The following is a 15157-nucleotide window of genomic DNA, read 5'->3' as shown; positions in this document are numbered from 1 at the left end:
ACTTTGTACTTAATAGCCATTTTAGTAACAAATGCAGTCACTTGAGCACAACAATAAACTAATCTCTAGAGCTTTTTTTGATAAAAGAGATTGTTTAATCAGCTAGAAGTGTATTAATTACCCTGTGGGGACAACGTATGAATGCAGTAACTAAATAAATGTCTTAGTTATTAGGATATCTACCTGTTTTTCTGGTTTTTTATTAGCCTTACTGCATGGGTTGAAAGGTTTATGGTTTCAGAAGAGCAATGAGTAACTGGAGGTTTTTCTAACCTTTTGAAAGGACAGAATAATGGACACTTATGAAGGCCGAGTCACGTAGTACTAACAAACAGTAGCTTGTACTTCTACCTGCTTTATTTAAGTGTTGCCCTGCCCTCTTTTTGTCCTTTCATCTCTTTCTGCTCTGTTTGTGTGCATGGGAAAAGACAACCCCTGGACACAACCTAGATTAGCAGATAAAAGCAGGTCAGGTCCACTCTGCTGTAGTCTGAGGCGTAAAGTGGTGCAAAGTGGGACCACGGCTACTTTATGGGTCACGACAGCGCTGGGATTCGATCAGAAATCTGTGGTGCCATTATGAGGAAAGGGCTTCCCTTTTTTCCAGACAAAGAGCTTCACGAGGTACATTCATGAAAAAATATGCTAATTAGATACAGCCTGAAACGCCTCTCTGCATCAGCCAAATCAAACACTCCCAGCTGGGATGTGCATGTGCGGGTGTGTGTGTGTTTGTGTGTGCAGCCGGCACAAAGCAGTCATGCGTGGGAGTACACTACAGAAGACAATGAGGATAATAGGAGCAGACCCATTTTGGTGGGCATTTCTGGTTCCCTTTTTTGTTTCTTTTGTCCTCTTTTCCTCTTACAGATCTCTATCTTCTTTACTCCTTGTTCTGTTCCATTTCTTTTCAATGAAAGTGAGTGATACCACTTACCTGAGATGCCTCCCTGGCTTCTCTTTGGCTCCTGTTTGGAGGAGCTGTGAGTTGCTCCTCTTCCTCTTTCCTCCTGGGATTCTGCAGCTCTCCTGCTGGGCGGAGGCTCCGGCTCGCCCCGCCACACAGACGGTTCGGCAGAGTGCCTAGGATGCTGCGGCTGCTCTCCTCTGTCCCTGTCAGAGGAGTGCAGCTTCTCCTGAATGCCGTCTTCCCTGGCTCCTCCCTGCTCTTCCTCTTTCCTGCCTCTCCAGCCCTCCAGCAGCGCCTCCCTCTGCTCTCTGTGGCCCACGGAGGATGAGGGGACACCGGGAGGGGCCCCAGCTTTCTCTGGGCTGTCAGGAAGGAGGGGGCAGGGATCGGGCTGCCCCTCCTTGTGGCCTTGGTGCCCTCTCTGGGTCAGGGAGAAATACCGCGGCGCCCTCTCCTGGTGGACGCTGGCGCTGCCTGTTGGGGCCTGTTGTTGGGCAGGGACGTACGGGATGGCAGTTGATTTCTCTGGATGGAAACCGTCATCGATGCCGCCGCCACTGCTGTGTGGGGACATGGTTACCGTGGTAACGGAGGCTTGCGAAGTGACGGCCGCTGCGGATCGGACCAGGGAGACGGACAGCGGCTCCAGTTTGATTTTCACCTGAAAATGCAGCAACAGACACGTTATAAAATTGGGAAGTAGAAATTTTCTATAAAAACCAGATGTTTGGATCCCTAGGCAATTTTCATTCAGGGCCCCCCATGCCAAAATGTCAAAACAAGATGGTATCATTCCTAAGCTGCTAGATGTGTGTGTAAAAAAAAAAAACAACTACAATAGTTAGCGTCATTTGTAATTTTTCAGTTGTTGACTGTATGGTGTTTGCTTTATAACTTTATAATTTTCTGTTTTTGATATGTAAAGCACCTTGAACTGCCATGCTGCAATATGTGCCATGCAAATGAGCTTGATTGATTGATTACTAAATAGTATACCAGTATTATTATGGCTGTTTTTTGGGGGAGGTTTTACCAAAAAAACAAAAAATTATTTGGGATTTTGAAATGCAGAGTGGTACTTCAGTGTGTCAAATTATTTTAACTATCTGAAAGTAATGTCAGCTAATAAACACAAATTTTGCAGTAAAGAAGTTAACAAGTTTGACATCTACTTTTTACTTTTACTTGAGTAAAAATATACTGCTCAAAAAATAAAGGGAACACTTAAACAACACAATATAACTCCAAGTAAATCAAACTTCTGTGAAATCAAACTGTCCACTTAGGAAGCAACACTGATTGACAATCAATTTCACCTGCTGTTGTGCAAATGGAACTTTGTACAGAACAAAGTATTCAATGAGAATATTTCTTTCATTCAGATCTAGGATGTGTTATTTGAGTGTTCCCTTTATTTTTTTGAGCAGTGTATGTTGGAGTATTGGGCTACCAAAAGATTACCTAAATTATTTTCACTTGTTAAATACCACAAAAATAAGAAAATGGTCATTATTTGCTCAAAATTATTAAGTTTACATTGTCTTCTTCAGTGTTTGGTATAACTGCTTTCAAAAATGTTCTGTTTGGGTGAGACGTTTTTGGTATTCACCCACAACCTTCTCACAGTAGTTTACTGGAGTCTAGGCACATTCCTCCGACAGAACTGGTGGAAATGTCCATAAATTCTCTAAAGATTGACCTTGTAATGCTTATGCAATGGAGTGAGTTATTTTTCTGCCAACATCTGGCTAAGGAAGAATTGCACTTAATATTGCACTTGGACTTAATATTGGAAAATGTCAGTGGTGGGCACTGCTAACTAAAACCTTAGTCATAAACATTAGTTCTACCAGTAATAATGCAACACACCAACATAGTATTTAGCAGAAGATAATGCTAAAGCACTAGCTTAAATTCAAATTATAGCTGCTTTTGACAAACCTAAACCCATATGTCCAACTGTATTCAACTGAAAGTTTACAAAACAACTAATTGAATTAATGCAGAGTCTATCTGATGAATTAGTTTAGGGGAAGCTAAGTGTGCTGAAACTTTTCAAAGATAGCAAAAGCTCTAATCGAAAAATTAGCTCCGCTATTAGCATATTAGCTGATTAGCAGAAGTGTGCCCACCACTAGCAAATTCCAATTTCTAAATCAGCATCAGGTACAATATGTGTTCATCGGGACATTCCTATGACCTAAGTAAGTAAATAAATAATAAATCTGGAATAATCTATCTTATTTCTTGATTTCTTTCCCACATTCAAACATTTCATACTTGTTGTGCAACAAACAAGCATGTCTTGGAAGCAGCTGCAATCAAAAACAACAAAACAGACACCCTAGACTATCCATTACATGCTGTAAGCAACACTTGATATCCACCGTGCTTGAGCTGTTGACATTAAGCCACTACCATATATAGCACAAACACGGCTCACGAGCAGGACCAGTCAGATCAATACCAAGCCAGAACCAGACATTGACAGCAGAGGGGTCTTACGTGTTCTCCCTGAGGGGCGTCTAAATCCCTGTTACACACCGCAGAGGTTACAGTTTCCTGTGTGGACACCAGTTATTGATCATGACTCACAACATGATGAAGACAAACTGTTTTTAAAAAAGCACCTGGCATTCTGTCTCTGTTATTTCTTAAATCAAACACCTTTCTCTGTGAAGCTCTGCCATCCTACAACAATTTTTGCATTCTCTGCTAACAAGTAAGGATTCTGCATCAGAGGAGTTGTACTAATATTAAAAATCAATTTTAAAAAAACAGACTGTCAATTAGGGCTGGGTGATAAATTAATTTTATTAATTAATCAATTTTTTTGGTTTTTGAAGATTTAATTCTTGGAAAATCTAGATTTTTTTCACCAAAGCGCTCCGTGGTTTCCATAGTGCAGAGGGATGCAGAGCCGCCATCTTGTTTGACAAGCATTTTTTACTTTTAAGATATTTTTCTGGTAAAACTGCGACTTTATTCTGCTAACAAAATGCCCATAATCTTGTAATAAAACAAAAATTCTCGTAGTCTAGTTCTAATACTGTCGTTGTACAACTTCTGGAAGGAATGATTGAAATAAAAGCCACTTTTTGAAGACATTTTCTGTCAGCTGTAAAGTCTTTTTAGAAAACAATGTAAAAAAAAAAAAATATTAAAATTGTATCTGATATGAAAAAAGTTGTAGATTTTATTTTTAAGCCACATCGCCCAGCCCTCCTGTGAAGAAAAACATCCTTACCTTTGACATAAAGTATTTTCCTCAACATTTTCAAACAAACCAGTTAATATATAGTGAAATCGCGGTACCTGCTCCACTTCTCCCTGGGTGATGGGTTGGGTCTGGAAGCGGGCGTTGGCTCTTCGCTGTCGGGTGTCGCCTCGAGAGCCCTCTTCTGCTTTAACCGTGGGATGTGTGAGGCGGTTAAAAAGGGCCATTTTCTCAGACAGACTGAGTGTGGAAAAGTCTGGCTCCTCAGGCAGAAGCTCCTGCCCATCTCCAGCACTGGCAGCCTGGCTCTGTTTCTGAAGGTCCTGCGTTTCTGTCTCCTGCTCCTGGGCTGTCGAGCTTGGCTGCGAAGAGGCGTGAATGCTGTGGAAGTGACAGTCGTATTTTCAGTATCTGAAAATGAAGTCATTATACATTAAAAAAAAAACATTTTGCAGCTGTCCATGTTTACTTATTTGAGGAATATAAATTTTACCTTTACTATGTTGAGTAAAATTTGGGTAAAATATGGGTTCTACAAGACATGGTCTTTACACTTTGTCCACAAAATCATTCTTAGGCAATAAGATTGTATGATCTGTTTTGAACTCAATTCAGAATGAACTGTCTTAGTGGTGTCTTATCACTTTAAATCCAAATAAGCTGCAGCTGACTACACCCCCTCAGACTCAAAGTTTTCACTCACAGGTGAAAATGGCTGCCAACAGATGCGTAATTATAGAACTGTACATCTTTGAAAAGCATTAGTAGAAACTGCTGCACAATCAACGAGAATGCAGCAAGTGGTTTCTTGATGGTAAGTGAACAACAAAGCAATTTTTTTTCAGCAGCCATTGTACAGCAAATATAGTGGTAAACATGCTGGAGCTCCACTTGGGTTGCTAGGTGATGGGCTGGGTTTACTGGGTTTGCTAGGTAATGTGCTGGGTTTGCTAAGTCAGGGGAACTTCCTGCTGATTTGTAACTTTACATTCTGTAAGTTTTTGAAACTGCTCATTTTCCAGACACCAAAAAACAAGGAGATTTTTTTTCAAGTGCTTAGGATGTTTTTAGAAACAATTGAGACCCAAACATTCAAAATGTGAATTTTGCATTATAAGTTTCCTTTAAGACAAAATATTTATCTCAGGCATAATAAATATAAGTAAGCTAAAAATGTGTCAAAAAAAGTTTACAAATCAAACAATGTAGATTGTTCGTTTTTTGATAAGACTCCTCCCACGCTTGCTTACTGTTAGACAATAAATAAGCGTGCCAAACCTGACTGCTCCAACTGTTTAAGATTATAAGACACTACAACAGAAGCATAAGTAGATCAGATTATCATGTAATGCACCTGGACGTTTGCAAGGGTTACAGTAATCTCCGCAGTGGTGAGTAAAACTTTGTAAACAATTCACAAGATACACAAACCCAGGGCATGCAAAGGGTTCGAGCTTTCACCTATTCACCAGCCATAAACAAGCATCTTCACTGATATTTATGATCTGCATACAAAAAACTCACAAGTAAAACACTTCTTCATCAACACTTTTTATGGCAATGACCTGTTCTGCAAACAGTGACAGCTTTTTGCCCTACAGGCAGCACGAATTAGAGAATCAGCTAATAAAGTAAGTGAAGCTAAAATTGCATATCCTTCGTACAACCAGGAGAGGGAGATGAAGACGGATAGATGGCTGCAAAACAACTTCAGCTTTTTCTTTTCATGATTAATATAAGGCTAAAGCTTAATTGTTTTAGAATCATTTAGTCTGTTGGAGAAAATGTTATCAATTTTAGCCTAAATTGTTGTTAGGTGTCGTTAGGTGTCAAGCTCACCTGATGCTAGCTACACTGGTGTTGGCTGCCATAGGACTGCGGACTTGACTTGGACTTGTGGGGGTTCCCTCTGGTTGTGATGATGTGGTAGCGTCACTAAAAATTTAAGACAAATTTAAATAATGAAGAAAAACAGCAGTAGATCATACTGTGTCTTTAAATTGCAAAATATTAACAATGACTATAAAAGCATGATTTACCTGGAAGCATTGACCACCTCTTTGTTGGTGACAGGTTGTGTGTGGGCGCGGTCCTGAACTCTTCTCAGGCGTCGTTCCACGGCAGCATTTCGTGAGCGGGGTTTGGGAACGCCTCCATCTGACGTTTTTTCTAACTCCTGAAACAAGATGTTAGCAAAATATCACTTTTAGCAATACCATTGATCCTATATAAAGCCATGATATAGGCCATATATAAAATATTATAAAAATAATAATAAAACATCTCTTAACCAATGTGAAATAAGACAGAAAGACTTAATTTGTCACTCCTGTGAAGACAAAGTAGTAGTTTATTTTGAGGTTTTAGATTACTTTGTTTGCTGTTTAAAAATATCAACATCTGATATCTACTGCAAGAGAAAATTAAAAAAAAAAAAGTACCCTGAAGAGGCACCGTTTTGCAGCCACACTCATCTTGGCTCTCTCATCCACCTTTTCTTCACCTTCTGAAAAATAAAGACAAATTTTAGTTCTAAAACATTTCTTTTCTAAAATGATGGCAAACTTTATTTTAGACATGAATTTATTGTCTTGTTAACATGACATCTTGGCCACTGTTTTGCTAGCAGTGGCATCATGCCTTCTGCTTAGGTTAGCGCTGTGTGCTAGCTTTTAGCTCCCCGAGGACATAGCCTTACATCTTGTTTTGAGTCATTTCATTAAATGAACAGTTTGCGTTCATTCATTTTGTGGTACCATTTTCTAATGCGAACATGTAAGATGGATAGAAAAGTCTTCCATTGTTAACATTTCTTAATCAATTTGGGCATAAAAAGTTTTTGTGCTGTTAGATAATCGTATCTTTACTATCAAACTAGGAAAAAAGGCTGATCAGGGTGAAGTGGAAAGTTCTGTGACATGTAGAGGGGCATTTAAAAAGACAAAACCAAAACGTATTGCTCTCAGACACACCTCACAACAGGGGTAAAGGTTCAAGATTATTTTTAAAAATCGGACCCGTAAAGCTACAATAACAAGGAATTCAGACCAAAGCATTGTAGTTCCTCTTTACGAACCTCACAACTGAAGGATTTAAATGTGAAAAGAAAGGATTCAAAAGCACGGCTGCAGGTACCTTCAGCATCTTGTAGTTGTGACGGGCTAAGACGTGATCTGGAGAAAAAAATTAAACAGCATCATTGACAATTATTATTATGCTGAGGGAATAGATGATTACAAATAGATACCTGTCAGATTCCAAACGTTCTGCAGATGTAATGGGTTGTGTCCGAAACCTCTCTGATGTGCGACTGTCTCCTGGAGTAATGTAACGTCGAGGCCTTCGAGTCTCTCTGTCTCCATCGCCGCTGCTGCTAGCTGGCTCCTCATCCTTAACTGAAAGATCTGCTTTAGCTGCCTCACTTCGGTGGATTGGTAGAAAATGTTTGACGAGAGATACAAACAGAAAGTGAAACTAGAATAAGAAAATGTTCTTGTTCCTCATAGTCAAGTTAAGAAAAGCCTCACATGTACATATCATAGCAACAATAAGCACAACCAGAGTGACATGGGAATGCAGTTACGCTTTTTCTTGCATGCCTGGGTTAACAATGGGATCGCCTGTTTTCTTCATCACATGCACACTAGGGTAGATCTCTGTGTTGGTAACCAGTTCAAGGTATACCCTACCACCTGTCCAAAGACTGCTGGAGATGGATTACATTTTATACCTGGGCTTGGCAAAGAATTTGGAAGGTACAGAAGATGAATGAATTACCAGAATTAAACATTTCTTGGTAATGTTCATGTGGGCAGGGGCCAAGTGGCATAATGGTTAGGACTGTTACCTCATTGCAAGATTTTAGTCTTAGTTTGGGCAATTTCATGATAATTTTGTATGTTCTCTCCTCTTTCTCTCCAGGTACTATGGTTTCATCAACAAACTGCCATTCTGAGTGTGTGAATACTTGATGTTGTCATTCGTCTCTCTGTTGCCCTGTGATGGACTCTTGCTCTGTTCTTAAAAAGATTAAGCAAGTATTTCAATTGAATGATTCAACTGAACATGCAAATATTGGTGAAATGACCAGCAGACATGAACCATGCAGCTTTGGTATTATTAACATGGATTATTCATCCACAATTTAGTTGAAAATGATTAATAAATCACTAGCAAACCGTTACTCATAAAATGCAAGCGAGTTCATGCCAGTAAACCTACAGCTCTGGCTTCCGGCTGGCATTCTCCAGGTAAGAGTGTCGCAGCTGTGCAACTGACACCCTTGTGTCCAGGGTGCCCACTTCCCCGTTAGCTATCCCAGGTGGAGGGGCAATTCTGGCAGCCACTCTCCCGGCTCCTGCTCTCTCAGTGTGATACATGATGGAGTGCTGACTTACACCTATGTCTGACATGGAGCGGGTTCTTATCTTGGGTTTGGGCCCTCCACTTATTTCCATACTTCTGTGTTTGGCCTGAGGCAAAGAAGAGCCTCTCTGGAGGTAGACAGCTGAGTCCAACCTCTGATGCTGTGAAACTGTCTGCTGAGGCACCATCTCTTTTTTAGTTTGGGGATTTTGATATTGTATTTGAAAGTCCTCCACTTTTCTTGGGGGGTGTTTTGTTTGCAGCTCATGCTCTCCATGAGACTGTCTCTGGTTTTCCTGAGATTGTTTCAATTGGTTGTGCTGATGTTCTCTTTGAAGATCTTGCTGGATTAGAGTTGTATGTTCAACCCTTCTGGCTTCATACTGCTTCTGCTCTGGGGGTTCATGATGCATTATTCGGGACACTGGATGGTGCACCGGCTCCAAGGACTGATCCTGTCTATGCTGCTGGCGTACAGAGGAGTAGGCAGGCTGCATAGATCTACAAACTCTCTCCTCTTGGGTGTCATGACTAGAAGGATGCTCTCTTACTCTTTCCCTGATTCTCTGAGCTTTTCTTTCCCTACCCCTCTCTCTTGGCTGCTCATCATCCCAATCTTCCTCGACATGACTCCTCCTCCTCCTCTCTGGGCTGATGTTTTGCCACTCCATGTCTTCATACCGGCCCCTCTGAGGATCATCCACGCTGCGTTCCCTTCGGCGAATTTCAGATGGCAACACTGCCTTCCTGCTCTTTAGCAGGCCCTCCGTCTCTGCTTCTTCTTTAAGGACTTGTCTTGCTTCCATTCTTGCCTCCCTATGAGCAGCATAGATTTGGTCGGCACTCACCCTTCCTTGTGGTTGTACTTCCTGGACTCCTGAAGGTGTCCCAGTTGGCAATGGAGCATTCATGGCCACAATAGGCTGAGGGTCCACAGCAGGGCCAGAGTGTTGGTACTCAGATGTGAAAGGAGCAGGATGATGACCTGAATTTGGCTGAGGTTGTGGAACTGTCCTTTGCTGGGTGTGCTCTGACTGTTGTGTTATGTACTTTGCAGTGCTGCCATGACTATAATGTCTGTTTTGGAGGTTCCTGTCTGGACTTTGGTCAGGGTGCTTTCGTGGTGTTTCTTCTCTGGACAACCGTTCTCTTACTCGGATTCTTGGAAAAGAAATGCATATCAAACATTAAGGTTTCAGTCCAATTAAAGAATGACATCCTTGTCAAAATCCACAGCATAACACCAACAAAGACATATCCCAAGGTGGTAGAAATAACATCTGCCTTACACAAAGATTGGTTAGAAAATACAAACCAGACATTGCGGTAGTAACAATCATAGAACTGTGATTACAGCTTTCCATGGCTGTTTACACAAAAAAGTGATAAATGGCTTGCATTTGTATAGCACGTCATCAAATCCAAGGACTATAGTGCTTCATACTATAGAGTCACCCAGTCATTCTTGCAGCTTGACAGAAGCAAAGCTGTCACACAATCGGTGACACTATGCTGAGACAGGCAGGGGGAGCAGGGAATTGAACCAGCATCCCACTGGTTACAGGACAAATCTGACCTGAGCCACTGCTGCCCCAGTAGACACAGTCAAGGCATGAACTAAGTGCATCCTTTCTACTTCTGGAATTTAAGAATTTCAGTCAGGTGCTGAAACCCCAATAGCACCTGACTATTCGGGTCAGGTGCTATTAGTTGATCACAAAACTTTGTGGTTATGATCAACTCCACAAAAGCAAAAGTTTGTTGTTTTGGAGCACATAGGTGTGCTTAACATAATGACAGGGAGGACAAGTATTGGCCATGGATCTTTCCCTGGTGGGGCAAAGCAATTTTTGCTCTCACTAGAGAATGGTTATAAGCTCAGTCCCAATTAGAAATCACTCTATGCTGAGAAAGTGTTTTTCACAAGTGGGAGCAATTAGGACAGCTGCACGTTTTCACCTTGAGTTTGGCCAATTAAGTGCTGAGATAAATTGGATCTCAAGCCTCATTACCACCTTAGGTTTAAAATTTCACAACTGAGCAATCAGGAAAATACTGAAATTGTTGCTTTTTATAAAGAGTTGCCAGACAAAAAACAATGTTTTGTTTCTAAAAATAATGGCACAACCTAATTTTAGCAATGTTTCATCTGAGAAGAATTGAACTGTTGCAATTACAGTTTCACAAAAGACCTGACTTCCTCCACAAGGATGTGAGAGACTGATAAAGTCTGATCAAATGACTACTGCAAGTTATTCCTACAATAGGCAGTTTTACTCGTTACTGAATCACATGGTGACAATAAGCAAATCTGTTAATGTAAATGTCTCAGTTTTGTCCAACTGTTTTTGAAATCTCAGCAAATCATGTTACCTTTAAATGAAACCTACAAGTGGAAAATTCTCGAACGTAAGACTATAATGGGACTCATATCAGCTCCTAAATCCTTCTCTAATACAGCAAGATCAAGTAACAGCGTGCCATTAGAGCTAAGTCTGAATCCAACTCTCCCTCCAGAAAGACTTTATGCCAAATAGTAAGTCCAGCTATTTTCATCTCTAACCCAATGACCTCTGGTAGTCAAAGGTCACTCTAATCTCATTGTGGACCGCTAAGCAGGACATAAGTGACGGGAATCGGCTTTATCTAAAATGGCAGGAAGTGCTTAAACATTGCTTGTGCTTCTTGAGTACACAATCAATGTGATGAGGCCACAAGTGGGACTTTTAAAGCTATCTGAAGAGTGACAAAGCACTGATTAGAGTCACAGATCAGCACGACCAAACCAGAAATAATACAAGGAAGTGACTCTTTACCACATAAATTACTGCTCTTTTACAATGTAAAATATTCCTGTTTCCTTTGACTTGAAATCCATTTGATCAACTTCTGTCACAAAACTTGAGGTACTCTTAAATAAAGAACATATATAAGAATGTTCCTTTTACTTGGTCTCTTTGGTTTTATCAGCTAATGAATTGAAGCTAAATAAAAAGTACAAAAAACACCATAGTTACTAAGCAGACCCTTTAAACTGCTTAAATCAATGCTATGTACTTGTTCACAAGGAATTTGCTATAAACTGCTTCCGTTTTCTATCTTCACTTTTTATGGATTTTGAAATTTTATAAGTGGATAAACAACTTCCGAATAATGTAGACTTTCCTTAACTTCTTTCACAAAAGAGTTCTGTCGTACAGATGAAAAGCAGACCTCTCTCTAAATTTAAATTGACGATTCAAAATTCACCAGTAGAGGAAAAATGTGTCCACCGTCGCAAAACCAAACCAGACTATATACTTAGGTACAGCAACAAATTTGCCCAACTTGTCTACTGCACACAGAGACCCTATGAACAAACTAAAATGTTATGCATGTATCATAACGTTTACACATTACACATTAATAAAATAGTACAATTTGCTTGAAAAGCATTCACCTGATAGGACACAACCCTGTGCAACTTGAAACAGGTGGAGAGATTGGGTTATAAAACCATCATAAGTAGAAACACCAACAACATTCTCTAAGTTTTGAAACCTCCTGTGAGAAGGTAAATTGTCTATTTGGACTTTCCACAGACTTTTCGCTAAACCTTTTGTTGACAAAGTAAAATAAGCAAACACACAGAGGTTATGAGCGTTGCTTTTGGTTTTAGACTGTTATGTTTTTCACCTGCTGGTAGCCAATGGAAACTGAACCACTGAACCATTTTGCTGTGTTTATTTTAATAAATTGCTTTGAGAAGACATTTGTTGTGAATTGTCTTCACCCAAACTGCATGTTCAATGCACTTACTAATGCCATGTTTCTTTATACTCACCCCTGCCTGTTGAGGATGCTCTGAGCCTGCTGCTCTATGAATAAGTCGCCAGGTGAGATGCCGTAGCGTGTGGAGGGCAAAGATGCACGGCGCGCTGTGCGAGGAGAGCTCGGCACCGTGGAGATTGTGTGGTTTCGGGTGGAGGCGGGACTTGGATCTCGGTGGGAGACGTCATGTTGGTGGGGGTGCTGCCTCTGTTGTGGCTGAGGCTGGTGCTGGTCCTGCATCCGGCCTCTAGATGTGACTAGATGTGAGCGTTCCTGAGCTCCGCCTCGGCGGTAATTCTCCACATTCATTGCTCTCTCCTGTTCTGAGAATCTGCCAGGTCGTTCTTGAGTTGGGGGAGGAGCTTGATTTGAGTGGACCGGCCTCGGTGGGTCAGCAGTGGCAGGATCTGGGTGTGTGGTCATGTAAACTCGGCCCACTCCAGAGCGGTACGGTACCTTCGGTTCCCGTCCGTGGACCTCCACCTCTGTTCTCTCTCTGTCTCTCCTGGCGGTGGTGTGTCGGTCAGAGTTGTCCTGTTCACGCCGGGACCGGTAGCGCGGTGTGTACTCAGTGTCCACCTCTTGGTCCAGGAGGATCCCATAGCGCTCTGACAATTGCCGGCGACGCTCAGCTTTGTAGCGGGCGATGCGCTCAGCCTTGGAGCTGAGGTTGGACGGTGGACCTGACGTGGGTGTGGATGAGGTGGATAATGTCACGGGATCGACGTAAACCACCACTGGCTCTGGGCGTCTGCTGCCAGTGCCACCTTTCACCTGAGGTGTTCTGTCTGGAGAGGTCACCTTCTTCTGCGGCGGCTCCATCTCTTCTCGACTGTAACGCCTCACTAGGGTAAACAGTGAAAATAATTGAGTGATTGCATTATTTAACGAGCAATGACTGTGCAAGTTTGAGTCTTTTTTTGTAATATTTAGGCCAACATGAATTTATCTGATCAACAAATGTTAACTTTGGTATAAAGTAGAGTTCATTGCTGAATCAATCAACGCTATGTGCCCAGGTAAAGAGGCTGTCACACTGGCCCAAATCAACCTGGCCCAAATCAACCTCCCTCTGCAGTTCCACAATATTTAATTCCACAGTTGGAATTAAATATTGTATTTTCTACAAATGTGGAGGTTTGTTTACATACTTTAAAAATACGATAAAATTCACTAAAATAGCCATCACAGAATAGGTCTATGGGTTATACAAAACATGTTCATAACATTTTTTGCACAAAATCATCTTTAGATAACAAGATTTTAGTCTGCTCCTTTTCAGAATGAGCTGTTTAGGGCGTCTTGTCACTCTAAATCCAAATATGCTGCTGCTGGCCACGCCCCCAAACTCAACATTTACAGTCGCATGTGAAAATGGCCGCAAACTAATGCGCAATTACACTACCGTACATCTTTGAAAACCAAAAGCAGAGCCTTGCTGCACAACCAACAAGAACATAGTAAATGGTTTCTAGATTGTAAGTCAACAACAAAACACTTGTCTTTTCCAGCATCCACTGTACAGCACATACAGTGGTTAAACCAGCTGACCAAATGTGTTGGAGTTTCACTGGGGTTGGTGATTTGTGACGTTACATTCAGAAGGTTTTTGAAACAAATAATCAAAAAACATTAACTTATTGACAAAAACTGTCTGAGTGTTTTTTAAGCACTTGTTCTGTTTTCAGAAGCAGTTGAGACCGAAATGGAAGCAAAAGTGTGCAAAATGTGAATTTTGCATAGTGTATCCCCTTTAAATATGCTTACACAACTATTTGCATTGGCAAATTAAAATACCAGTGTTAATTGTAAAGAGTGACTGAAAGACAAAGAGTTATTTATTTATTTTTTTAAATCAAGCTTACCCATCCCACGAGGCTCACAGGGGTCTGAAGCACGCGTGTACCGAGGTGGATCTTCTTCCAGCATCCTGTTGGCTACAAAACCACCTGGCACCAGAGCAGGTGGCGCTTCACTTTCAATCCCCTCTAGCCGCCGGGCTATCCTTTCTTTCCTAAAAGAGATTAAAGTTAGAGCCTGAAAGTCAGCAACACTTCACCTGTCCAAGTCTTAAAAAAACGCTGTCAAGGAGTTTGATATCGGTGTAACAGTACATGTATTTGTACTGAAAATATCCAGGTTTGGTACAAAAAATAAATAAACCACTGCTTTATACTGGAACACATGCAGAATGTCTATGTTGCATAATGTGCAATGCAATGTTACATAGAGCAGCTTTTAGGAAAAGGACTCCCGGGTTTGAATAAATCATTAAATTAATTGTCCAAAGCAACATGAAGCTGAATGCAGAAATCACTCGTACGGAAGAAAAATCAGTTAAAGTCCAAATCCAGCTGCCTGCTACATTCAACCAGTCCAAAGTACTACACAGCACTTAACATAGATTAATTTCAGTTGAAGCAATTTTCTATTACTTATTGTTATTTTGCCATTATAAAGTTATGTTTTCCTTTTGTTTGTTCATTGTTATAATTTTTTATCCATCCCCTAACTTAAGCAAGTCAAAATCTTACCGAACTGTTACTTTAAAACCAAGTCGTGATTTTTGTGCTTACATCAAATTATGCTTACCTGTTCATTTCCAGATCCTTGCTGATGGCTTTCTCAAAGTATTTTTTCAACTCCGACACTAAAAATATGAAAAATAAATCTAACACTTAGAAGTCATAAAAAAAGTTTTTTTGTTGTTGTATTTAGTGTTATCGATACACACCCTTGGGAAGAACGACCAGAAGTTTGGCATCTGTGTCTGAAACACTCTTGACCAAGTTGGTCTTGTCTTTTAAGGAGAAGTCACTCTGAAAACTTAGAAGATAAAAAAAGAGTCAATTATT

General features: G+C 40.8%; 1 protein-coding gene across 6 annotated transcripts in view; it reads right to left on the bottom strand.

Moving 5' to 3' along the window:
• Positions 1-15157, bottom strand: part of LOC102223273 (supervillin-like) — a 41495-nt gene that overhangs the window by 21975 nt on the left and 4363 nt on the right. For 5 of the 6 annotated variants that reach the window (XM_023335420.1, XM_014474789.2, XM_023335418.1 and 2 more), the window contains exons 3-15: positions 15037-15128; positions 14895-14952; positions 14168-14316; positions 12316-13147; positions 8349-9653; positions 7375-7548; positions 7263-7300; positions 6569-6633; positions 6167-6303; positions 5967-6062; positions 4226-4508; positions 3416-3472; positions 938-1571 (exon numbers count right to left, since the gene is read on the bottom strand). In XM_023335420.1, coding sequence (XP_023191188.1) covers positions 938-1571; positions 3416-3472; positions 4226-4508; positions 5967-6062; positions 6167-6303; positions 6569-6633; positions 7263-7300; positions 7375-7548; positions 8349-9653; positions 12316-13147; positions 14168-14316; positions 14895-14952; positions 15037-15128 — 3920 coding nt within the window. The remainder of the gene's footprint in view (positions 1-937; positions 1572-3415; positions 3473-4225; positions 4509-5966; positions 6063-6166; positions 6304-6568; positions 6634-7262; positions 7301-7374; positions 7549-8348; positions 9654-12315; positions 13148-14167; positions 14317-14894; positions 14953-15036; positions 15129-15157) is intronic. The other variant, XM_023335423.1, reaches the window with a different exon arrangement.

Source organism: Xiphophorus maculatus, chromosome 6, assembly GCF_002775205.1.
Source record: "Xiphophorus maculatus strain JP 163 A chromosome 6, X_maculatus-5.0-male, whole genome shotgun sequence".
Lineage (NCBI taxonomy): Eukaryota > Metazoa > Chordata > Actinopteri > Cyprinodontiformes > Poeciliidae > Xiphophorus > Xiphophorus maculatus.
The sequence above is the reverse complement of the archived record's forward strand: the minus strand, read 5'-3'. Positions and strand labels throughout refer to the sequence as shown.